Source organism: Puma concolor, chromosome D4 (genome assembly GCF_028749965.1).
Source record: "Puma concolor isolate L17-30 chromosome D4, mPumCon1.1.hap2, whole genome shotgun sequence".
NCBI classification, from domain to species: Eukaryota; Metazoa; Chordata; class Mammalia; order Carnivora; family Felidae; genus Puma; species Puma concolor.
Window position 1 is genome coordinate 596,603 of NC_141679.1, and position 26,982 is coordinate 623,584.

Below are 26,982 nucleotides of genomic sequence, written 5' to 3' on the forward strand. Positions count from 1 at the left end.
ATTAAATCTGCTTCCCTATCTGGACTTGAGAGTCCTGATGGCTAACTTGGATTTTTCATAAGACTCTGGTCAAACCAGAGTTTTGGGATTGATGGGTTGCCTCTATTAATTCTCAGAGGCCAAGGACAGGAAAACTCTATTTGGCACCCTTTCCTGGTCCTCAGAGAACTCTCCTATGATGCTTATCTGAAATGCCTTGCATTTCAGTTAGTTGTTTATTAGGACACAAGTACGGAACTCAGACTGATTTGTATTCATCTTTTAAAAAAATGACAATATACAATCAAAAATACATAATTCATGTAGCCTATAATTCACACAAAGCCTAACTTGGAAAACACAAGTGCTCTTACCCATACATTTAAAAAGACTTTATGTAAACTCTTAATTAGAAGATACCCATTAGTTACTGAAGATAGCACAGAGATTATATATAAAAAGTATTTTGAGGGGTTGTCTTGTGCTTTGTTTAAAAAAAAAAAGTTCATGTTAATTTTTTGCAGAATTACTTACAAAGAGATACAAGCAAATCCACAGAAAAAGATAGCAAACAGAGTGATATCAACCAGGCAGATTTTGAATCCCTTCAATCTGAATTCTTTCTCACTTAAAATTATTTTCTGCATCACCCGATTTCCATAGGTAAGCCTTGCTCATATTCAGTATCAAAACCAATGCTGACATTTAATATTATTTTGGTTTCACTCTCCTTTTGGCATCTTTATGTTTCTTCCGACAGTCCTAGAAAAACGTAAATCAAGCCTTTGTTAAACATAAATGTGAATCATTTTCAAGTGTTGAGTAACTATAAAGTAAAATTTGGGTTATTCAGTGTCAGGATTATGGAAAGCATTATGGGAGTGCTCACTTGGAATGAACAAGGAATATTCAAACTTTTTAAATATGGAAACCATATTTTAGTGTTCCCCAAACTCAGGACTTACTCTTACTTAACAAGCATGGCGGGAACTTGCCCACACAGGCGGCTGCTCTTAGGTTCCTCACCTGCACCAGATATGGCATGACCTAAACAGAGTCCCTTCCTCCATGGTGACTCTTGAGAGGTTAAATCATGGCCTCAGGTGTCACCATTTGTGTCTTACATGTTACTCCTTACTACCGATTTCTTACACCAGACAAATACTAACACACAGACATAACAGTGCATCCATCTGAGGAGACAATATGGGGATACTGTTACTCACCATACGCAAGTTGTTTGTTCTGGCCTCCCAAGAATTCCTGCTGATATTACTTCCCACTCCTCTCCAGAATAAATGAGAACCTCATAAGGGAAAATCAAAAGACAAGGCAGAGGATTAATGCCTTTAGAATGGATGATATGCTAGTGCTGGCATTATCAAGGTCTTCAATTCTAGTTAACACCGTTTTTTCCCCAATTTATGCTAATTTCATTTTATTTATTTTTAGAAAATGTTTATTTATTTTGAGAGAAAGAATCCCAAACAGGCTCCATGCTCTCAGTGCAGAGCCTGACACTGGGCTTGATCCCATGACCGCGAAATCACTTCCTGAGCCGTGACCAAGAGTCCGACGCTTAACCAACTGAGCCACCAGGCGCCCCTACAATTTATGCTATTTTAAAAAATATTTTGTTTTTACAAAATGAAAATATAGAGCCGCTAGAATTTTTACCGTTTATGTATCATTTACTATTATGTATCTTGCTTTCTGTTTGTGCTAGGCTTTAAGAAATGAGTTCACCACAATGGAATACTCCTTGGCAATGAGAAAGAATGAAATCGTGCCATTTGCAGCAGTGTGGATGGAAGTGGAGGGTATTATGCTGAGTGAAATAAGTCAGAAAAGGACAGATATCCAATGTTTTCACTCATATGTGGATCTAGAGAAACTTAACAGAAGACCATGGGGGAGGGGAAGGGGAAAAAATAGTCACAAACAGAGGGACTAGGCAAACATAGGCTAGGGAGGGACTAGGCAAAAATAGTCACAAACAGAGGGAGGGAGGCAAACCACAAAAGACTTAAACACAGAGAACAAACGGTGGATGGGCAGGGGGAGGGAAAGTGGGTGATGGGCATTGAGGAGGGCACCTGTTGGGATGAGCACTGGTTGTTTAATGTAAGCCAATTTGACAACAAATTATATTTAAAAAGATAAACTTAGGTGATTGAAAAAAAAATGAGTTCACCAAGAGCCTCAGTTTTCACATGAACATTCATCAGGGTATGAAAAACAGGAGTTTTGCCCATCTAGCATCTAAGCAAGTCCCCACAACAAAGAAGCCCTTGTTGATGATGATGATGATGAATGAGGGAGGGAGGTGGGGAGTGGGAGCTCTCATCTTCCAGAGCTTAACCAGTCTACCTGTGTGAGTCCAAAAACAGAGACAGCTGAACCACATGACCTTGCAAAGGATCAAAATTTTTGCCAAATACTTTCTTGGATGCGTGTTTCTGTATTGGAGTGCACAGTGTGAGAGCTGTACCATTTCCTGTTCTATATCATTTAATCCAGAAATGGACTCACTATGAAGTCTTTCATCATTCTTAGAAAAAAAGAAAAATCTTGTAGTCTCTTTCTCAGGTACTGATACTTCTCTGAAACAAGAGGGAGGGGAGAGAGAGAGACACTGGTTAGTTAATTTCAACATTTCAGATGAAATGTTCTGAAAATATAAATGAACTATTCCTTAAATATATCTGCTTTATGTTTTGCTCATTTTGCCCTGATTTAAAGTGACTCCACCCTGTATTCAGCATCCTCTCTTCTACCTGAAGCTTTGGTAATGCAGACTTATGTCCCATGGTGGTGGCTGACCGTCTCACCCCAGTGTTGCTACCCCATCTGCCAGTGTTTCCCATGGGACATTCCAGGGTCCTCCTGCTAAACCCAGGACTTCATACCCCTCACAGGGTGCTATCCAGTTTTAAGGAAGAGACGTGATCCCTGTTACAGAAAGGCTAGAGAACTCTAAAGAAGCTGAAAAGAAAATTAAGTTGTCTTGTGAAGATAAATTTGGATAGTTCTATCAGCATGTCTAACTCAGGCTCTACAAATTATGAAACAGACCTGCACAGAAAGAGACTGCTTACCTCGGGCTGGGCTTCGTGTCGTCTGTTTCTTCTGTAACATCCTCCTCTTCAGAACTGCTGTCTTGGAAACGAGGGGCTCCCTGCCAGACAACCTTCCCAGTTCTCACGGTCTCAACTCTATAGGCATCTGTATCATCATGGCAATGAAAGGGGACAGGACTGTACCCGATCACACTCATGTGACCGCTTTGACCATGCACACATAGCTCTAAGGGTCCAGTATCTTAATCATTAATTTAAAATCAGTAATATCTTTTTGGATTTTCAATATTAATGGAGACAAAGTGTCATGTTTTTTTGGCATTACCAAGGTGATCTGACAAGAAATATAGTAATACTATAAAAAGATATAAAAACTAAAGGTTTATAAATGTGTACCATAAAAGAACAAAAGTGCTAGCAAGAGAAGCCCAAAATAGAACACGTTGCAGTGAAACCACGTTTCCCTGTTTATTCATCAGTGAGGAAAGGAAACATCTGTCTTTACATTTTCAGTTTCCAAATGGTCTTTCTGGAACCGCTGAACAAGCCACTGCTATAAGATGTGGACAGTGCCCCTGATTCCTGGAGCACGGAAATCACACCCGAGGCGTCTCAGCACTCATTTCAAAGTGAATTTTCTCACACCTGGCTTTCAGAAGAGTTACAGTCAATATCCACATCACACCAGGTCTGTTCAGCAGTTTAGGACTGACCTTGCTACTCAGAGGGACATCACATGCAAGAGAATAATGTAAGAAGAGCACATGATGTATTGTATCTTACTTAAGAACAAATTTTGAAAAACTGGATCACTGCCCTCCTGTCAGAGGACCAGAGAAATGACACTAAGTACTTATCTGCTGCACGCATGGATGCTACTTTAAGCATGGTATCACACTGTAGGTGGGTGTGCGGCATTCTCTTACATGGGCACAGCCGGCTTCTCGGTGAGCTTCCACAACAGCTGCACTTCCATCTTAAACACTAAGGGAGAGCAGCCTAACTAACAGCTACTGTTAACTTCTGGGTCACGCTGGCTTCCAGACATGAACCTCCTGAAACGGAACGCAAAACTGTACGTGCTGGAGTTTGTGTTTTTCTCCAGGCTCTGGCACATTTCCCAGGATTAAGTGGGAAGCAACCAGCATGTCGATGACAGTGCATCTGTATAAAGCCAAGGTTGCCTATTTCCACCTTTCCCTACCAGATGGCACCGGCTTGCTACAGGTCCTGGTTTTTCCAACTGCATGTAAGACAGAAGCTACTTAAATAAATGACTCCCTATATTTCTTATGATTATTTCCATCCAGGAGAAGGAATGCTGCACAGTACATGCTCCCCTTCGAGTGGCAGCTAGACGTCTGCTCCTTCAAGTGCAAAAACCCTTCTTGCTGTGTGAACACAGCTCCAGGCACGTGGTCTTGGCCATATAATACTGAATCTGCTATTGTTCATTGAGGTGGAAGAGAATAATTCTCTTTCCAACTAATGTTACATTATTACATTTAATGTAGACTCAATCTATTACGTTCAAGCTGCCTGAAGTAAAAAAGTTAAAACAATTTAGAAAGTACCTTCCTTTACATCTTTAGCATCTGAATCAAAAAAGGAGAATGTGAACCCGCCAGGCTGCCAGGCCCCAGCTGTCAGAGGCGCGGGCTCATGGACCTTCTCGCCATCACGATTCTCAGTAGAGGGCGTGTCGTCTGCTGTTTCACTGGTAACTTTTGTAGTTTGAAATATTTCTTTTAAGTCCGCAGCAATGTTATAATACATCTCTTTAGACACCTCAGGCAGCTTCTCAGCCTCCTCCCTTTTCTTCCTCCGTTTTGCTTTACTGCAGGGACACATACAGACACGCACGTCACAAAGAGACCATCAGCTGCCAGAAATTAGAACACCTTGGAAAACTAACCCATTCTTTCAACAACCCAGAGGATCCACATATGAAACTCTACTCATAAAAGCAGAATCTTGACCAATAAGCTTTTAATACAGAAAACCATGTCAAACAGCTCCAAACATTACACAAGAATATCTCCCTCCCATCCTGAGTTACATTCCATAAATCACACCTAAGATATTAGTTTTAAGAAAATCACTTAACCACAAAAGGCCTCAGTTTCCTCACCTGCAAAATGAACATGCAAAACCCGATAACTTTTAAGATCTTTACAAGTTCTAAAGTTCTGTGAATTTTGGGGCGCCTGGGTGGCTAAGTCGGTGGAGCTTCTGACTCGATTTCGGCTCAGGTCATGATATCACGGTTCGTGTGATGGAGCCCCACATCGGGCTCCATGCAGACAGTGCAGAGCCAGCTTGGGATTCTCTCTCTGCTCCTCCCCTGCTCGTATTGTCTCTCTCTCTCAAAATAAAAATAAACATTTAAAAAGTAAAATTCTGTGGCTTTTACAACATTGGTTTTAGAAATGAATTATAAATGTGCTAAGTCTACTCTGTTTTGATATGGAATGTTGATGTCATTTTAAACCTGCTCTGCATTTATTTTTGTCTTTGAAGTTGGGATAAAAAGTTCCATGATTATTTCCAATACTGGGTTTTTAACTATTACAAGACTAAAATCATTCTTCCTATTAGAGTCCACTCCATATATCATGAGTAGTATTGGGCCAAAATTCTAACTGTATTACCTATTCTAAAATACTAAATGAATGCCTTCTTGAGGGAGACTGTCACAGAGAGATACTTTTAATACTTCATTTAGAAAACCAACCTGGCCAGGATTTAAGGACAGATATGCCTTCTATGAGACTGAACTCTGAGAAACGGTGTACTTCAGACAGTTCCACACGATTATCACTGAACCATCTTATGGCATTTTTATTTTTAGTAATATAATTTATTGTCAAATTGGCTTCCATACAACACCCAGTGCTCATCCCATATGGCAGTTTTAAAAGTGGTCTAAAGATCCTTTGATCCATTTTTATGATGTGGGAGTTAATTTCCCATCCCTTGAGTGTGGGCTGGACTTAATGACCTCTTGAGGAGTGGAGTAAGACTGATATGACCATGTGTGATTATGGAGATGAGGGTCACAAGGTTCTCCTTGCTCTCTCCCCGTCCACACCACCATCTCTGGGGGAAGCCAGCTGCCATGCCCTGAGGGCACTCAAACAGCCAAACAAGAGGCAAGAATGGAGGCCTCCTGCCAACAGACGTAGGTGAGCCATCTTGCAGGCAGTCTTGAGCCCTCGGAGAATGCAGCTTTCTGAGAGCCCCTTAACTACTCAGTAAAGCACTCCCAAATTCCTGACCCACAGAAATTGGGACCTAATAAATCTTTAAGGCCAAGCTATTCAGTCTTGGGGAAGTTTTAACACAGAGATTCATGATGGATGCAGATTTTGGTACCGAGGTATGAAGTGCTGCTCTAACAAATCTAAACCAGAGGAGGGGCTGCACAGACCAGGTAATGGGCAGGTCAGGAGGCAGCAATGAGGGTGTAGGCAAGAGCCTGAAGAGCCTTGCAGAAACTGCCAGTAGAAACTACATAGCCACTGAGGAGGCTGCAGGTAGGGCTGTGGGAAATCGAGGTAAACACTACTGGAAACCTGGGGGAAAGGGATCCTTGTTATGCCACGGCAGGAAGTTCAGCAGCACTGCATCATCTCTGTTAAAGTGGGCCCTGGGACATGCCTATGAACAAGAAGCTAGCTAGGAAGGTGTCTGGGAAGGTCTGAGGGTATTTGCTGGTTTCTTCTTGGTGCTTGCAGTACAACGCGAGCAGATAGTTTCACTGAAGGAAGATATTTCTTATAAGAAGCTAGGACCTCATGATCTTGAAGACTCCTAATTTCTAGAACACAAATGACATGAAATTTAAGAACTGGCTTCTAAGCAAAGAGCAAATCTAAGACTCAGAAAACATAGTCTAAAGCAGGCGTTAGCAAACCAGAGCCCAAGGACCAAAGCCGGGTTGTTGCCTATTTATGTGTGGGATGCAAGCTACAATGCAATCTTTTACAGTCTGAAATGGTTGGAAAAAATAAAGAGAAAATGACTTTGTGACATGGAAGATTACATGAAATGCAAATGTTAGTGTCTTACTGGTAATTTTATTGGAACCCAGCCTCCCTCACTCACATATTGCCTGTGACTGCTTTCCTATTACAAAGGCAGACTGGAGTACTGCAACAGAGACCTTGTGGCCTGCAAAGCCTAATATATTTACTCTCTGATCTTTTAACAGAGAAATGTGTAGACCCCAGTCTAAATATAAAACAAAATCCTTTGTTAAGACCATAGCCATAGCCCAGAAACTTCAACTGTTCAAACGAGGCTCCTGAGGAATTTAAAGGTGGTGTCTCAGCAGACGTCCACAGGAAAATAAGCTGGTCTCCAAATGATCTGTGGGTGTGGCTCCTGTCTAATGGGAGTGAACCCATAGGAGATTCACAGGAGATTCACAAATATTTTAAGAGAAATAGGTTAAGAGAAACACTAGCCTGGATTGATAGGTACCGTGATATTCTACAAGCAAAAGGCTTTTGGATTCCCACATTTCTACTAGGAAAAAGAAGGCTGAGAAAATTACTTAGCCACAAGCCCATGCGACTGTTCATGAAAAAGGAAGGATGATTCAAAAGGCGGAGTCAAGACCGTGGAGAATTATTACCAGGCCCACAGTTCTAATCTAAGAACTCCCAATGTTTGTCCAAAGCTTTTTTGTCAAAATGTTTGTCAAAGCTCTTCCGGACTGGTGCCCCCTGTGCCTCCTGTATCCTCTCCGGACAGCAGAGCTGTCCATCCTGTACCTGTCCCACCACTGTGTTCGAGAATGGGCAGTAACCAGTCTCTCTGGTTCACAGTTCTCTCCCGTCTCTAATTACAAGACCTGCACTCAAGGTGTCGTACTCTAGGAATTACAACATTCAGCCTCATTTGCCCCTAGATGGGATTTGGATGACAGCATCCCAGATTCTGAATGGATATTGTAGAAGTGAGGGTCCTGGGGAAGCCAGGGAGGGGGTGAGCATATTTTCCATGTGGCAGGAATATAAACAATCTGTGCCAGGAGGTGCATAACGGTGGTTTTAAATGTGTTCACAAATTCCTCGTCACTTCTCCCTTTGAGAGGTGGTGTTTACAAGCCACACCATCCCCCCAATCAAACTATGAGTTGGACTTAGAGACTTGTTTCAAGAAAACCGAACAGGGCCGATTGTCAGTGTGTGGCTCAAGGCTAGGTCATAAAACACACCGTGCCTCCTCCTTCTCTTTTGGGTAACCGGCTCTGAGGGAAGACAGCTGCCCTGTTATGAGGGCACTTAAGCGGCCTAATGGAGAGGCCAACAAGGTGAGGGACTGGCCCACAGCCATGAGAAGGAGCCATCTTGGAGGCAGGCCATCCAGCCTCAGTCGAGCCTGCGGAGACTTAAGCCCAGGGCAACATTCTGACCACAACCTCTTGAAAGACCCTGGCCAGAACCACCTACAGAGGCTGCTCACAGAAACTTTGAGGTTCTAAGTCTTTGTGGTTTTAAGGTGCTAAGTTTCAGATAATTTTTAATGTAGCAATAGATAATACATCCTACATATAAAAATAAATATACAAAATATACCCTACTCAAATGCCACGTTCAATGTGGGTTATTTGGAATAACATACAAAAATTCTACGTTGCAGGAAATGTTTATATTACTTCTACTTTGGTCTGATCTGATTCTTTTTAAAAGAAACCTTTAATCTTGGAAAAATTTTAGATTTACAGAAAGGTGACAAAGACAGTACATCATTCCCAAATAGCCTTCACTTAGTTTCCCCACATGGTAGCATCTTCTGTAACTCTGGTACAATGGTCAAAACAAATAGATTAACATAGGGTCATCGCTATTAACTAAACTCAAACCTTATTCTCATTTCCCCAGTTTCTCCACAGATATCTTTTTTCTTCCAGGATCTAATTCAGAATACCACATGCCTTTAGTGATTTTCAAGCCCGAAAATGAAGGAATTAAACGAGGCAGACTTGGTGGTTGCTCCACACATGTGCCATATTTGTCAAACTGATAGGGCATGTATGGGAAACACAAGTTCCTACCACGCTGAAGGAGTGAGAGGACTGAATCGCTGCCCTCAAAAAGAGATGTCCAGGCCCTACTTTCTAAAACCTGTGAACATTACCTGATTTGGAAAAAGGGTTTTTGCAGAGTTTTTAAGTACCTTGCAAAGAAGAGATTTTCCAGGATTATCCAGACAGGCCCTAAATGTAATCACAAGTGTGCTGATAACAGACACAGAGATGAAAGATGCAGAGAAGAGGAGGCCACATGAAGACAGATATAGAGACTCCAGTGATGGAGGAACACAGCCAGGCGAGGACCACCATGGGCTGCTGGCAGGCACCTGAGGCCAGGAGAGAGGTGGGAACAGATGTTTCCCCTGAACGCAAGAGAATGTAGTTCTTCCAATAACCTTGACTTCAGACTCCCAGTAACTTTTGTGGTTTTAAGGCAGTGAAGTTTGTGGTAATTTGTTACAACAGCCACAAGAAACTAATACAAGTAGGAGGCACCAGAGCAGCCCAGGAGCACATGCCATTTACTTGCATGAGACTTCTTTGTTAAAAGGTAAGACTTTCTCCACCACATCAATAATGCTACTCTAACTTTTCCCTCCCTGGTCTTTTTTTTTTTTTTTTTTTTTTTTAATTTTTTTTTTTTTAACATTTATTTATTTTTGGGACAGAGAGAGACAGAGCATGAACGAGGGAGGGGCAGAGAGAGAGAGGGAGACACAGAATCGGAAGCAGGCTCCAGGCTCTGAGCCATCAGCCCAGAGCCCGACGCGGGGCTCGAACTCACAAACCGCGAGATCGTGACCTGGCTGAAGTCGGACGCTTAACCGACTGAGCCACCCAGGCGCCCCTCCCTCCCTGGTCTTAAATTCAATGCAATGTGGACCAGTGGATAGATATTGGCTACTATCTACTACTATTGTCTGAAATGAGATTAATTTCTATGATCCTCCTCCAGAGAGAAGTAGCTGACTTACCTTTCTTTTGGCTTATCATCGGTCTTCCTTTCGTAAGTGGCATGGTCATGCCTTGTTGGATCATAACGTATGACATCCCTATGTAAACGACAGACAGGAATAAATTGGGAGAGAGAAATCAGAACATAACGCAAAAAGTTAATAGTAAATCGTTAAGTCGACATTGGAGCTATTCCAATTTTTGAGCAAGACAAAACCACACAACCAAAGAAGAGTGTCAGAATCTTGTTAGAGACAGTCATATTTTAAATTACCCAGTTTTGAGTTTCCCTGGATCTTTTTTTAACATTAAAAACTATTTTACACTTACTAAAATATGGATAAAACTGGATTTGCATAAAATATTTTAGGGGGGAAAGGCTGGGGAGGTGAGTAAAGGTATAGAAAGGAAAACTGGGGATGCCCAGCTGGCTCAGTCAGTAGAGCATGTGACTCTTGATCTTAGGGTGCTGAGTTCAAGTCCCACTTTGGGTGTAGAGTTTACATTAAAACAAAACAAAACAAGGGGCACCTGGGTGGCTCAGTTGGCTAGGCATCCAACTTCAGCTCAGCTCATGATCTCACAGCTCATGAGTTTGAGCCCTGCATCAGGCTCTCTGCTGTCAGCATGGAGCCCATTTCGGTTCCTGTCTCCCTCTGTCTCTGTCCCTCCCCAGCTCATGCTTTCCCTTTGTCTCAAAAATAAATAAAAACATTAAAAAAAAATTAAAACAAAAAAACAAAAAAAAAAGAAAAGAAAACTGGTCACATGGTAGTGATTGTAGAAGCTGGTGTATAAGGAACACTAGTCTTTCCAAATTATGTGTTTAAAATTTTCTGTAGTATAAACTGCTACATTTATAAAGTTTCACAGTATGTATTTATTTAATTTATTTATTTATAAATGTTTATTTATTTTTGAGACAGACAGAGACAGAATGTGAGTGGGTTAGGGGCAGAGAGAGAGGGAGACACAGAATCTGAGGCAGGCTCCAGGCCCTGAGCTGTCAGCACCAGAGCCTGACACGGGATTCAAACCCATGAGCCGTGAGACCATGATCCAAGCCGAAGCCGGACACTCAACTGACTGAGCCACCCAGGCGCCCCAATATTTATTTTTTAAAGCAGGCTTCACCCCTAGCATAGAGCCCAACATGAGGCTTGAACTCGCGATCCTGAGATCAAGACATGAGGTGAGATCAGGAGTTGGATACTTGGGGCACCTGGGTGGCTCAGTGAGTTGAGTGTCTGACTTCAGCTCAGGTCACAATCTCTTGGTTTGAGTTCGAGCCCCGCATCAGGCTCCGTCCTGTCAGTGTGGAGCCTGCTTGGGATTTTCTCTGTCTCTCAGCCCCTCCCACATTTTCTCAAAAATAAATAAACGTAAAAAAAAAAAAGTTGGACACTTAACTGAGCCATGCAAGTGCCCCTACAGTTAATATTTAAATCACTGTCCAGCTGCTTCACTAATGGAAGCAATGCTGTTGTGACATCTAAGTACATAAACAGAAAAAATTTAAGATTAGTTTCCTAGAGTGAACCTGGATCAAAGAGAAGTATATTTTTAAGGGACTGATACATACTGCCAACCACACTCCCCACAACATTTACAATGGTCTACTTTTATACAGAGTTCAATAAGGCATTTATGTCAAAGGAAAATAGGATGGAATGGGATGGTACATAAACCATACTTAAATTTCTTAGCAGCTACTGATCCTTTGTGTGTAGAATCGCTGAGGGTGGTTTGCAAAACACTCTGCACAACGTCCAGAGTTTTGAGCTTCTCGGCAGCAAGCTCTTCTTCCTCGGCAGTTCTGCTGTCGTTTTCCTCTAAGAGGTAAAAGGGTAATTAACAATCTCTTGGCAAACATTACCTGAGCAGTCTCAACCATCAAACATTTACAAGTACCTAAACACGGGCAAAGCACATTCAGACAGGCGAAAGAAGGGCCAAACCCCACCTTCCTAGCCTTCCTGTCCCCACGCCCCTCAGTGCCACAGGGAATCCAGAAGTCTCATGACCAACAAATGAAAAGTCCTATTCTTGTTTGTAATTATGAAAACATAATTGCATTTAATGGCTTTCAGTGGCAACTCAAAAATTTTAAGGTAAATATTGAATATGTAAGAGCAAGATATTAATTACAAAACTAAAGTAATTAAACTTTTTTTTTTTAACATTCTAAAAATGTTATTTAAATTACACGTAAATCTAAAAACAGAAGGTAGTGAAAGATGGCACTGAGAAAAGAACAGTCAGGAGCAAAGATGACCCACATTTGGGAAATGCCCACGTACAAGAGAAGGCTAAAGCCACAGGAACCTACCTACAGAACCTCGGGAACCAGGAACAAGAATTGGGAGAAAACAAGGGAATTTTTGGTACAAAGGGAGCAAAGAGAGGACATCTCAAGTCGGGTGGTCGACAGGGACAGACACCATGGGCAGGCCGGCGAGGCCGAAGCCGAGGAAACACCACTGCACTGAGTGGGGTTGCTCACTGCTGGGAGGGTCCACAAGTCAGAAGAGTGTCGTGTGGACCCAGACCCAAGAGGCAGAGGTTCCGAAAGCGACCTCCACATGCAGCGCTAAATGCAGGCCAATTTGCTCTGCCCGCTCCCGCCTCCTCAGGGAAGTGCTCGAGCGGCTCTGACGGGCACGCTGATGTGGACCCTGCAGAACCTGCTCTCCAAACCCTGGTTTCCAGAAGCGTTTCTGGCACAGGACAATCACCTCAAAGAAGAGAGGTTCAAAGCAAAGAGTGCATTTTCAATAAAAAGCTGTGGGGGATAAGCTTAGGAATCCCCCGGGCTTACAACAATGGGTTGACAAGGCATAAAGAAATACAAAGTCATAAAATGCTCACACCCGAGTATGGGTAAACCAGATTGGCACCCCAAGAATAAGGGGGTGCAAACACCCCGAGAATAGGGAGGCACAAAGGTGCCAGGAATAGGGAGGTGCAAAGGCACCCCAAAATAGGGAGAGGGTGCTAAGCCCCCCAAAATAGAGAGAGGCAAAGACCTGAAATAGAAACGGCGCAAAGGTGCCCAACACATAGAAACAACAAGATTAGATATTCAGGGTGAAAGCACCCCAAATTTAGTACTATAGCAGAAAGCTGTTTTCATAGGAGAATAGGGCCAGGTTAGGTACATTGGTGAATTGGACTTTGGACCACTGCGATGCAGGCAAAGCAGCCCGGAGTGGAGATGGTTAACAAAAGAAAAAGTGTCTTGTCAACCCTGAAGTTATTCCCTCTATCTATCTCATCCCCTAGGCTAGCTAAGATAAACAGAGGTGCTACCTCAGGTCTGCTGTAAACAACCTTCAACCTGACTGCCCGGCGCCAGGATTTGGTTTGTATTAACCCAAACCCCTATCCACGAATATCTTCAAGACCCCTTTCTCTCATGGCCACCAAGTTAATGTTCACAGATTCATTGTCCCTTTGTGCACGTCCATCGCCATGTTTGTAAGCCTTCTGATCCTAATAAAAATGGGGCAAGGACCCTTACTCGGGGCTCTTGTCTTTTCCCCGACATTAGCCATCTCTCGCTTTAATCCTGCGTCCACTCTTCTGCTGACCAAAAGAGAACTTTGTTAGAGTCTACGATAAAAAGCCAACCGCTTCTGATTCAGATGCAATTTAGAATGAAAAAGGTGGGTATGGCGACTCGGAAGCTGGTAAGGTGGAAGGAATGGCCCTGTCAGCAGGAGCACACCCCTGAGAAGGGGGGACAGCAAGTATGAATGGTGAGGCCCAAGATTAACTCAGGAAGGACAGAAATGCGCTGTGAGGACAGAGAGGTACAGAGACCTGAGAGGGAAGTGGGGGCCTCACTTGAAGTGACCCTCCTCCAGGCCAGGTGGGAGGAGAGGGTTTTCTCGAAGGATAAGATGGAAACTTAAGCACAGAAGGTCTTGTAGAAAAAGTCTGGAGCCACTGCTGAGAAGGAAGTCAGGGATCGTCACTGCTGCCAATGTGCCCACACTGGGACGAATGCAAGCAGACTGGCACTTGGTGGGGTACTGCTTCTGAAGGACCTGCACCCAGCATGCACGCTGGGCGGAAGACCAATGCTTTTGTTTCTAGAAAGCCATGTGGGACTTAACCATCTTCCCCAACCTTGCCAGGACCTACCAAACTACTGTCAGGTAGGGCCCATCCTTCTCCCCTGTGCCAGGGACAGGGCAGAGGAAGACGGGGTCTTTCCTGTCCTTTCTGGCAGCTTAATATATACCAACAAGTTCAAGGAGTACTGAGTAAGCAACAGTGGGTCATGGGCCTCACACCCGGAAGTCTTGGGGTGCAGGCTCCCCACATGGCGAGCAAAGGGGCCAGACCAGACGATTCCCCAGGGAGCCCCAGCTCTGACACAGGACGGTTCAGACAGTAGGTGTTTACCTTCCCGTTCCTCCTCACTGTCACTTTCCAGAAATCGTGAGTCCATGCGGAATCTGTCATCAGTGCCGAAGTGAGACTGTAAGTCCATGAGCTACACAGACACACAGATAATCGATAGCCATGATCCAAGACAGTGCTTCCCCTCCCTCCCCTCACCCTCAAATTCACGTTAGTGTTTGCATAATCTCACCACCCACGAACCCATCAAAATGAACACCGAACACTGGGGAGCAGATCTGGGTCAGCCTGCACTTACGCAGATTTAACAACTGTGTCAAAAACATGGACGTATTACAGGTGTATTTTCAGCCTTTACTAACCTTCCGCCCAGCTCTGCCCTCAAACTGAGGTTTAATTCTGAACCTGTGGCTGTCATCTTCGGAGTCGGATTCCTCATCCTCACTGTCAAACAGCTTCCCAGATGCTCTACTCACAGACTCCTGGAACAGATGCAGACAGAGTTTATTAACAACCGAGACAATCTGCAATTCCTTCTTTCAAAAAAAAAAAAATTTTTTTTTAAATGTTTATTTTTGAGACAGAGGGAGACAGAGCATGAGCGGGGGAGGGTCAGAGAGAGAGGGAGACACAGAATCCGAAGCAGGCTCCAGGCTCTGAGCTGGCAGCACAGAGCCTGACGTGGGGCTCGAACTCACCGACCGTGAGATCATGACCTGAGCTGAAGTCGGATGCCTAACTGACTGAGCCACCCAGGCGCCCCTGCAATTCCTTCTTTACGTAATCTTAAGCCCATACTTAAGAACCAGTAACCCAGATGCCTCTCCCAGGAAAGGCTGGACAGTCAGAATGCAAAGTCCTGACTCCGTGACATTGACTTGGCCTCTTGCTTGGCTCACTAATGTCGAGGCTCCCAGTGCAGTCTGGATTGGGCATGGGGGTGTGGATGTCATACAGGACACACTCTACAGGGTGTCACTAGGACTGATGTTACCTGGCAGACAATGTGGAAGGCAGGTTCATGTGGGGGAAAATCTGTAAGGTCCCTGGTGTCTGTGTGTGTGGTAGCCTGGGGAGCCCTGGGGCTACTGTGGCTCTGGAGGATTTTACACTGAACCTGGCAGTTGTGGGGAGGTCTTGGTCTGCAGTAGGCAGAAACGGATCTGCAAGAGTGGTGAATGCCCATGTGGACTTCCTGAGATACTTACTTTTACTGGTTCCTCTCCTGGGTGGCTTTGCCCCCGAGTTGGTGTCTGCTCTGTGTCGCTGTCAGAACCAAAGATGATGTGTGTTGGCTTGTCCTCTGGATGACCATCCTAGAGAAGTCAACAAGAGCTTTACACCTGCAGATAGCCCCTCTTTCCTTCCCCGGACAAGGCCCCTTCTCATCCCACTTGTTTCCCAACAGGCAAACTTAAAACTTCTTCCTCTCTGTGTCCAGTTGGTCCAGTGGACCTTCTTGGTATCTTTTAAATCTATTCCCACTGTCACTGCCCTGGTTCTGGCTCATGACCTCCCAAAGATTCTCCAGTTCCAGATTTGTCCCATTTCACTTGTTTGTCATAGCCTGAACAATCTTACCCAGATAGAGGCCGGCAAATATTTTCTCTAAAGAACCAGAGAGTAAATATTTCAGGCTTTGCAGACCACATATGATCTTGGTCCTGTATTCTTCCTTTTTGAACTTAAAAAAAATTTTTTTTTAATATTTATTTATTTTTGAGAGAGAGAGAGAGAGAGACAGAGCATGAGTAGGGGAGGGGCAGAGAGAGAGGGAGACACAGAATCCGAAACAGGCTCCAGGATGTGAGCTGTCAGCACAGAGTCTGATGCGGGGCTCAAACTCATGGACAGTGAGATCATGACCTGAGCTGAAGTCAGATGCTCAACCGACTGAGCCACCCAGGCGCCCCTTTTTTGAACCCTTTTAAATGTGAAAACCATTGTCAGCTTGGAGACTGTACCAAAACGGGATGGATGGCCTGCAAGCCATGGTTTGCTGATTCCTGTTCCGATACATACACAACTAATCTTCACTCTCTTCCTTTCCAGCCACAGAATAAAGTCCAACCTCCACAGCCTTTCGCAACTTGGCCTGCTTCTCTCGAGCACCCTTGTCCTCTGTCTATTCGGCTATAGTGGCTGCCAACGCTCACTTTTGTACAAACTGCTCCCCTCCCACGGAACCCCTTCCCTCTCCCTTCCCACCCTCCTACTTCTGCCCAACCAGTTCTCACTGATCCTTCTACCTCAGAGTCCATTCAGGCTGAGGGAGCCCCCACCCTTCCCCCTGGCTGATGTGCTGCACCTCCTTGTACTGAGGGTGCATGGGCACTCTTCTCTCTGGGTCCTGGGGCACTGAAACGGGATGAGACAACGACCACCAGAGGCAGGGACCAAGACCCTCATTCCCTAAGTCTAGCACTTACTGTGAAGGCTGGGACTTTGCAGATGCACATAGTTGTGCAAAAAATGCATAAAGCCTCATTAGAGTGAATTTTAGTGAGACATAAACCACTGGCAAGTGACTTACACGTGAAGTCGGACATGTTAGGACACATCACTGACCTATAGTAGTTAAAGCTTTTAAAAGAAAAGAAATCAGGAGGAAAACTTTAGATTAAAACAAATTAAGAATATTTTCAGTAAATAGTTTAATCTCAATTTCTCCGGTCTATGCTAAAAACAAGGTGACCAAATCTTCTAACACAAGGGACACAACATGGAACAGGTCGGTGCTGGGACAGAGGCTCTGAGGGGCACGAGGATCTTCACTGGAAGGAAGGGTAGCCTCGTGGTGTCCAGACTGGGCACGCACTCACCAAATCTGCCAGGGCGTTATGAACCAGCTGCTTCCGCACTTCTTTTGCCTTCCGCCTTTCCTCCAAGGCTGCCAAACGTTTCTCGTTATCGTCAGTATGCTTACCCTTAGCGGGCAAGCCTGACCAAACGGTTACAGGAAGTGGGGAGTCCGTGCTGCTGCCCTGAGCGGCTCTCCTGGAAGAGCCCTCCAGTGCTTTCCCAGGGGCCATGCGGCTGCTCCTTCCAGAGCCCTCTCTTGTCTTTCTGGTCCCGTGGTAACTGTCTTTATCAAAGTCGATCCTGGGGGTCTTTATACCAAGACTTAAAGATTTCTCATCTTTTAACGGCAACAGACTAGAAGTAGGACTTCTACTTCCCCTCTCCGAATTGCTTGGGGATACCATCTTGCGATCCTTGCTCTCAAAAGTGGATTGTCTCTTTTCAGGCTGCATTTGGTTTGGGTCACTTGCCTTCTTTGCATGCTGGAGAGGAGTTAGTTCGCTTGGTGAGTCATTAGCGCATGGGGACCCCTTTCCTGTGGACAGGCCACTGGGATCACGTTTCAAGGAATGCTGATCTTTATTTGTATCCTCAGAGGCCACTCTGTCTTTCAGGGTTTTTTTTACTGATTCCTTTCCATAGAGACAGCGTACCCCCTTGAAAGCCTGGAATTTCGGCTTTAGGCTGTTTTCCTTTGGTTTCTGTTTTCCATGGGTGTTTTCTTCTCCTTCTAGGAGGGCGGCCACTATCTCCGCAGGATGGATACACTGCTGGCGTCTGTGGAGTCCACCCCGAGTCCTGTGGCTCTTGGAGGCCTCGTCACACTTGGCGGGGGTTTCCTGGTCACCGCTCTCAGGGTCATGTCCTGGAGCCTGCAGGTCACTGCCAGCCAGCTGTTCCAGATCAGTTAAAGTGAGACTCACACGATGGCAGTTTCTCATCAGAGCATTGTACTCCTCATCTTCCTCAGACCCACTGCATTCTGACACAGAGCCCACATCTTCACAGCTATTGGAGTGGGATGTAGCCCCGGGACTGACGGCTAGTTCCGCGTTGGTTTTTCTGTTTTGGGCTTCAACAGAGTGATCAGAAAGCTCACAGTTTTTTCTATTTTTCAAAGCTTTCTTGTGTACAGACGTTTCCATTTGTGAAAATTCTGTACTGCTTTTGACCTCACTGGGCTTTTTCCTTGTTGCAATGATCTCATCTGTGTCTCCTGAATCATAGTTGCAATCGCTTCCTATGACATGGTCTTCACCAGCCAGGCAAGACGCATCACCTAACCCTGGTAAAGAGCGCAGTTTGCGAACATCTGGTTTGAAATCACCCCTTACAACGTCGAAGGGCTCGTTTGCAGATTCATCTATTGACGACCGCATAGTTTTCTCCAGGCTTTCCTCTCTTGCGATCAGTAGTCTTATTTCTTCTTTGGAATGTGTATCATCATCAGACATGTGATTTCTGTTCCTGGTAGTTCCCATGCCAGAAGTCTGAACAAATACATTTTTAAGTTTCTGGCTATGAGAAGCAGGTACATGCAGTAACGGAGCAGTAACAGGATCACAGGGTGTTTCCTGTGTCACTTCTTGCTGTAGGGGCTGCAGACTCCCCGGAACCCTGCTGGGTCTTGCTCTTACAGCTGGAAACGCAGCACATGCCTCGTTCTTCTGCACTTTGATCCTCTTCCTGGGGGGGCTGTGAGCGGCAAAGAACTCCCCTCGTCGCTTCTTACTCATGGGATCATCCCCTCCTTCCAGTTCCCAAGTGAGGTGGGACACAGGGGTGACATCTGTGACATCGTCCCCGATCTTCTTTAAGTTGTGACAGTATTTTGATGGGTCATACTTCATGATGTCACCAAAAGTCAAGGAATAAAACAGAGGCACTAGGTTTTGGGAAAACTTAAGAATCTGGTGAAGCATACTGAGTACTGTGCAATCTTAAGGCGGGTCACTTACTCAGAGCCAATCCTCTTTTTCCCATCCAAAAGAACGAGCCCTTCACTCAGTGACCTCAGGGTCTGCGGAACTGAGCTTTACACAGCACGTCCAGAGTTAAATCCGAGTGCCACCACTGTTAGGCAGCAGAAATGGCAAACCCATTCAGGTTACATAGCAGGCATAGGGGCCACACACTGTTTTCTGTACATCTGAGAAATCCATCCACTGAGCTGATACTGTACAGTCAAGTAGAGAGGGGTACCCAGTGGGGCATGGCCAGCTGCTGCAAAGCCTTTACTCTCCACTCCTCTCGACCATTCCTGCCTTCTCAGTACTGGCTCATCCCAGCTCTGATCTTCTCAGCTCAGGAGCATCTATCCCACATCCCGCTCACTCTGCAGGGCATCCCACAGATCTTTATCAGAAAGCTAGTGGGGCACCTGGGTGGCTCAGTCGGTAGAGCATGCCACTCTTGATCTCGGGGTATTGAGTTCAAGCCCCATGTTGGTGGTAAAGATTATTAAAAACAAAAACAAGGGGCGCCTGGGTGGCTCAGTCGGTTGACTGTCTGACTTCGGCTCAGGTCATGATCTCACAGTTTGTGAGTTCAGGCCCCACGTCGGGCTCTGTGCTGACAGCTCAGAGGCTGGAGCCTGCTTCAGATTCTGTGTCTCCCTCTCTCTCTGCCCTTTCCCCGCTTGTGCTATCTCTCAAAACAAATAAATGTAAAAAAAATCCAAAATAAAAAAAAATTTTAAAAAAGCTAGTAATTCTTTCCAGGCCTGTTTTGTTGCTAACACAGTCTAGAAAGATTCTAGCTAGTGTCAAAGTGCTGTGATGACAGCTAGCACATGCTGATTAACTAAAACCTGTGAACAGGCAAATGTAAATTGCTTTCAGCATTTAGGAACTACTGAACGCCCGCCAAATATGTGAGGTGTGCTGGGCAGCGTCTGCTGTCTCCAGCTCCACACCGTCTGTCCTTCAATACCCTCCTCTTTGCTGTCAGCTGCTGCCACTGGTGGAAGGCTGAGAGGAAGTCTGCTTTCCCTGACGTTAGGGCCAGCAGCAGGGACAGCAGAAGCAGCTGTGGGCAGTTGTCCGGGGGCCACAGTGGCACAGCAGCTGTGAGCAACGAGGACATACCTGTACTTCTCTAGCCCCGGGGTGGGGTGCTGTACTGGGGTTATTACCCTCGGACACTCTGACTGCCAGCTGCTTGCTCCTCCAGCACTTTTTTAAACCAGTGTATGCACTGCATCTGCTCTGAAATACCCGGAGCAGCTTCTGTTTCCCTGACCGACCGGCACGCGGGTTACTGCTAAAGAATACACAGGTGGCACCCTCTGTCCAGAAGTCCAGGATGCTAGGAATTCAAGGTCCTGCACAACCTGACTGCGTTTCCTCAAGGGAACAGGCATCTGCGTTTACTCATCCAGGATCCACACTACTTCGGCACACACCAGTCTCCTGCCTGTCCACACGCTCCTAACTACTGGTCTTCCTACCACTTTCTATTAATGCAAACCATACCTCACTTCCTCCGAAACCTTCTTTAACAATGGCCTACAAGGCCCGAGCCTCCACCCCCCCACCCTGCCTTCTTTAGCGCCTTTGGCAATGGCTTTGAATCCATATCAGACAAGGAGGATATGAAAGTTAATCCATAAAAGTGCTTCTTTGAGTGTCATTCACTAATATCAAACCTCTCATTGTTTCAAACATGCAAGTGGGTAGGTCTTACCTTGCCTAGAAATTGAGAACATAAAAACTGTAAAAAAATAATCTAAGATTTACTGACAGAGGCAGTGAAATCCTAATGTGATGAAGTGAACTTTTGCAAGTATCCATTGCTGAGGTAAATACTAATCACTTTGAAAGGCTGTTTGCAAAGGATATCTTATGTTTATGTTGATTCTTTAGGTGAAGGACTGGTAATACTCTTCCAAATTTACTCACAACCCAATTCTAAAAGAAAAAGAAAAAGGAATACGTTTACTGTACACGTCACAAACAGAAAAGATTAACCATATTGCATAAACACTATAAAAAAAATCAAACTCACAGTGGGCCGTGATTACTGTTGGGTTTTGTTTTTGATAATGAAACTGGAGTTCTCAAAAAAAGTGTTTGGGGAAAGAAAGAAGGAGAAGCAGGACAGCCATCGGTCCCATACATACCACGTGGGATGCCAACAGCTAACAGTACGCATTAAGAAGGCAAAGTTGGGACCTGCCTGTACGCCTCACCACCTATGTATGTCCCTTGGGAGACCCACCTCCACTTTTGATTTCTTTCTGTAAAATGAGGGAGAACTGTGCTTATCCGAGAGTTGTAAATGCACACTGAAAACCCTAAGCACTGCCTATATTAGGTGCCTCAAATCAAGGGAAAAAGCAGCCATTCTAGACACGACAGTCGCAGTCACATGGTCTCAGGACTTGGTGCCTGGGCAACTTGGGGTTGCCAGTGGACACTCACTTTGTGCCCTGGCAATTCGGTCCCTGGCACAGCCTTCACATGGAAATCCACCACACCCATCTTCTCCAAGAAGTTGGTGTTGCCTATCGTTGATTTTTCTTTCTTTGCTTTTGCTTCTTCTCTCTCTTGGGCCAATCTGAATCAAAGAAGATACAAATAAGAGTTAAAACAACCAACCATATATTGACAGTGTTTTATTTTACTACTGTAAAGTTGTCTGACTTTATGTAAGCATTTAGGATCTCTCACTTTTCCCTTTTGGCTTACTCACTATTGGCATCTTATTCACCCTCAACCCCTTCACTCTTCTTCAGGAGGAAGGGGTGTCTTTCAGAGCCCAGTCTGCCAAGTCTTGATTATTTCTACACTTAGAGGGAGAGAGAGAGGGAGAGGGAGAGGGGGACAGAGAGGGGGAGAGAGAGGGGGAGAGGGAGAGGGAGAGAGAGAGAGAGAGAGAGAGAGAGAGAGAGAGAGAGAGAAGTGGGGCTCGAGCTCACTCAATGTGGGACTCGAATTCACGAACTGTGAGATCATGACCTGAGCAAAAGTCAGATGCTTAATGACTGAGCCACCCAGGTGCTCTATTTCCACGCTCTTAATGAAGAGAATACACAATGCCATCTCAACCTTCCAATTCAAACTCCCCTACCTTACTCAGGCCTGGGCAGCTGCACTGACCAGTCCTCAGCAGCCTCTTGCCCCTGGTCTGTTTCCTTTATGTTCTTCCTTCCACGACTGTCAGATTCATGCTCCTCAGGCATGCCTGCCCAGACACTCCACGCTCACCCTGCCCAGGACCAGGGCTCTAGTTCTAGCACAGAGTAGGCACTGAATTGCCCCTAGATCAAGTTCCATCACTACCCTGTTCACAGAGGCCCTGAGCTGAAGAACAGAGTCAAATTCTCACCTCTGTCACTAGACCAGTCCTTCAAAATATGCCTTCAGCATGCTGCTTGACACCTGTTTTAGACCCTGCCATTTCCCTGGCCTAGAACAATCTAGTCAACTCTCTTGGTTACTGCAGCTGTACATCCCTAAAATGTTTCCTATTTGGAAAGCTCCCAAACTGTACTCTTTTCTCCCTGAGAATAATATCTTTAGAATCTTAAAATGCTCTAATGATTATTATACTGTCTTGTTCTTAAATCACTTGCAGAATTAAACCTATGCCTCTCATACAGGAACTTCCTATTTTCTTTGTGTCTTTGTATGGCACTCGCTTTAAGAACCAAAATCAACATAAACACTTAATAGTGTCTATTAAAATTTTAAATGTACATAACCCTATCATACAACAACTCCCCTTCTGACAGGAACCCAAGGAACCCACGCACCGTGCAGCTGCCATCCTCCAAGGTCATCTCTTATGACGGGTAGAAATAGTCTAAATGTTCATCATGAGTGGGGGATAACCAGTACCTGTGGTATAGCCATTTTCTGAAACAGTTAAACAATCACTACAAAGAAGGGGGAAGATCTACATCATCACAGAAAATTGTGTGTAAAAAAATAAAATAGGTATATATTTACATGAGTTAAAACATACGTAAATGCATTGCATTATCTTTTTTTTTTGGTGGGTCTGGGGTCATGGGGAGTCACAGTTCAAAGGGACTTTAGCTCTACTTGTAACGCCTAAATTTGCTAGGACTGTAAGAACATAGTACTTGACAGTTTCAAATCAATTAAGTGAATGTATAAAACCATTTACAATATAACAAAACACGGTTTAAATCCACGCCAAGCAAATCTTACCTGTGCAAAAAACTTTCTTTTGCTAGCTGAATTTGTAGTGTTCCACCTTTCCATTTTGTTTTATTTAGAACAGACATACCTATAAAGTAAAGAATCGTTATCCAAACACACGCCAGTGCTAAAATATATTGCAGCAAGTGATTTTTACAATTAGTACTAAGAAAAGTACACTTATCGATCACAAAAAGACACAGAAGAAGTAAAGAAAACAAAGCCTGGGAGAAAAGGCCTAGGCTGTGGTCTCAGTTGAGCCACTCACCCCAAGAGTCCTTATGCTCCCTATTGCCCAGTGTTCCCTTCTGTTCCTGGAAGAACAGAATGAGGCAAATGTGTAAAATATAGCAAAATTTGTCACTCCTTCACAAAGTGATGCCAGGAACCTCTGGTAGATGACTGACATTTATTTACCATTTTATTGTTATCTCCCATGCTAAAACTAAAAAACAGGAGTATAATTTTCTAAGGTGAATCAGAGGACACTGAAATCCTGTACAGCTTCTACTCATCACCTCACAAATTATCACTATGTAACTTGCAAATAAATTAGCCACAAGTGACTACACTGTGTTTCAAATGCTATGCCCTAGTAATTGATTTTTCTCAATACCTGCTACCAGCTTCTTTAATAAGAACCACTGACAGAAGTTTCCATGTGGTAGGTACTACCACATGTAGTATGTAGTAATGTATTACTCGGTTTAATTTCTGCAGTGATATTATTAGGTCAGCAGTATCTTTGTCATACATCAGATAAACTGGGGCTTCTAGTTGAAACAACTTGTCACAGGTCGCACAGTAGAACTGATGAGTTCTTTACCACCACTTATTTCTCACTGTACAAGAGAATAAATAAAAAAAAAATTTTTTTTTTTTCAAATAATAACACAGAAGGCTGATGGCCCTCTTTCTTTATTAGCATGTTCTCTTTTCAGTGTCTTTTGACTTTTTAGACTCAAGTAACGAGCATACGTTACTACATCAGTGGCAGTACCAATTATCTCTCCTTCCTACTTCATTGAAGGCCACGGTTTACCCTCAGCTTTACTCAACTTACTGGTAGAGATTTCATCTAAAGTCCTCTCCTAACAGTGCTTAATGACAAGAATTAGCTGCCTAAAAATGTACACATCGAGGAAGGGAGTATGGCATATACCCAAGGGCATATATGTCACAGGCAGTTCCTATGAAAGCGTGTCTCTTGCCCCAAATATTTGAGAATACCATTTTTGAGCAAACCCACTAGCAATGTGCTGCTATATGTCTGCTGACACCAGGTGGGATGGACCTAAACACATCCTGAATGGTAGGATACTAGAATTCCCTTGACCATGGCTATTCCTCTGGATGTCTTAAAAGTAGCTGTCGAGTTACACAATGACATGAAACCGCAAATAGAATACAAAGCATAGTAACAATCTTACACTTGTTCAGGTCTGCTTCTGCTAGTCTGATGTTGATATACGCAAAGACTTTCTGTGGATTTCCTAAAAAAAAAACAAAAACAAAGAACAGAACAAAACAAAAACCAAACCTTAAACTCCTACCCAGAAAACAATGTAAAAATGATTAAGTTTCTAAATTAAAAAAAATGACTCTTGGAACTTTACTCTTTCAAAGAAAAATCTTTATTTTTCATTGGATACAAAGAATGCATTTTTCTAAGCACGATTTTCAACATATTCCAAAAGAATTAAGAAAATAAATTGTTAAGCAGTCAGTTAAACATTTTGCTTGTTGTATGTTAGTGATATTCTATTTAACAGGACACCTTGGAAATATTAGAATTTTAGCTCTGAAAATTGAAAGTTGCATGTTTCAGAAAGCAGATGTTTTGGAATTTAGAATGCTTTTTGATCCCAGAAATGTAATTCTGAGCAAGTTCCACATTTTACATAACACCTTCAAGGCAAAGGGCAGAGGGATGGCATACACACAACAGTATCTTGTAATGAAATACTTTCAGTGTTCAAGGCTAACATTCACCTCCAGGGTTCCTTTATTTTGTGATATTGATATGAATCGTATCTGCCTTTAACAACCCATGAAGGAGTATAAATTTACCTTTGTCATCTTTTCGTGTGATGATCTCCACATCAGAAACTTCTCCAAATCTGCTGAACTGATTTTGTAGGTCTGCCCTGGAAATGTTCTGGCCAAGGCCGCCCACAAAAAGGCGCTTCACTTCTCTGTTGGCTTTCATGAATGCTGGGCATACACTTAGGATGTTCTAATAAGAAAAATTATTCTCTATCTGTGCAGGAGAATTCTTTCCCTTAGTTCTTCTCAAATCTAAAAAAACAAACAAAAAACAACAAAATGAAACAAACCAAACCGAACTACTTTCCCTGCAACTTCTACTTCAACTTGGTCGCCTGGACCTGTGTTTCACTTTCTGTTGTCTTCCAAACTTCATCACTGGAGACTCTGCTCACGCCCCACATCCACATTTTCCACGAACACACTTTGGAACAACACCTCACACTCATAACAGACACAGGTACAGGAAAATTCTTTCCATCTAAATGACCATGATATTATACTCTAGCCCCTTTCACTAATGCATATTCCAGGTGTTTTTCTTTTATTCATCCACACATTCACTGTAACAAAAGCTGACAAAAATGGGATGGGGCAGGTTAATATGCTACAGGATAAAAAGCTCTCCATCCTGGAGCTTCCCGGTCATATGAGATGTACACAAATGGCAAAACTACAACGTTACGTCACAACACAAGCATCTGCAAAGCGCTGTTCAGTCACAATGAGAGCAACCGATACCACAGAGAATACAGGGTTGTTGTTGCTGTTTTTAACACTGCGTGCCAGCGTTGTACAAAGTGGTTTAGATGAGCAGGACAGGTGAAGTCAGTCTCCCATTAGGACAAATAGCGGCGAAGCCTCAGTAATAAACCAGATCTAATTTCAGAACCTGTAATTCTTAACGCATACTAGGGAACTTGGATTAGAAGAGACTCGGAAGAGTCTCTATTCCAGAATTGCTGCGATTTAAGGCCCATCCTGAGATCGTTCATCCCGCTCATCTCAGCTCCGACTGGATAAGTGACCCCTCCTACGCGCGACCCCAAAACTGCGCCCAGAAGCCCAAAGCACGGTTCGTGTTCCGGGCGTCAGCCTACATCTATTTGGTAGCCTCCCCCGTCCCCAGCCTGCCCACCCCAGTCTTCTCCCTCCCGGAGACCCAAAAACGGAAAGGGAAAGAGTGCCACACAACCCGGTCACTTCCAACGCCCCAAATCCCTCCTCACCACGCTGTCTTCCGCAGCCAGCGGCGCCCATGCCCCTAACTTCCAGTCACGTGTCCCAACAGGCACGTTCTGTAGTCCTTCCTACTCGAGTTCCAATCCAGGCTCCTAAGGTTCCGTTACCACACTCAGTTCCAGGGCGTTCCTTGTTTCCTTTGCGGTCCTCTGGAGTACTGCGGCGCCTCGCCTCTCTGCCCTCAATGTCCGCAAAGGACCCCAAACCGAAATTCTCTAATTCGTACTTTAAAGAATCCACGCCCTCAGTTCTTCGACTCTCTGCCTAGGACTGCGGAAGAGACAGCGGGGGGTGGGGGAGG

General features: G+C 44.3%; 1 protein-coding gene and 1 long non-coding RNA gene across 2 annotated transcripts; one reads left to right on the top strand and one right to left on the bottom strand.

Annotated features, from left to right (window-relative positions):
- Window positions 1-230: 230 nt before the first annotated feature.
- NOL8 (nucleolar protein 8) lies at window positions 231-26,954 on the bottom strand. The gene is made up of 17 exons (XM_025931574.2): window positions 26,669-26,954; window positions 25,464-25,691; window positions 24,824-24,886; window positions 23,403-23,481; window positions 21,648-21,783; window positions 21,066-21,134; window positions 17,247-19,079; window positions 15,633-15,740; window positions 14,787-14,906; window positions 14,467-14,557; window positions 11,750-11,888; window positions 10,077-10,154; window positions 4,634-4,896; window positions 3,078-3,204; window positions 2,512-2,582; window positions 1,206-1,285; window positions 231-741 (listed from the first exon to the last, which is right to left on the bottom strand). The coding sequence occupies exons 2-17, from the start codon at window positions 25,600-25,602 to the stop codon at window positions 691-693; spliced, it is 3,447 nt and encodes a 1,148-aa protein (XP_025787359.1). The 5' UTR covers window positions 25,603-25,691; window positions 26,669-26,954; the 3' UTR covers window positions 231-690.
- Window positions 8,604-13,602, top strand: LOC147574634 (uncharacterized). The gene is made up of 2 exons (XR_015243364.1): window positions 8,604-9,652; window positions 13,339-13,602. It is a non-coding gene; the product is annotated as an uncharacterized LOC147574634 (long non-coding RNA).
- Window positions 26,955-26,982: the final 28 nt, after the last annotated feature.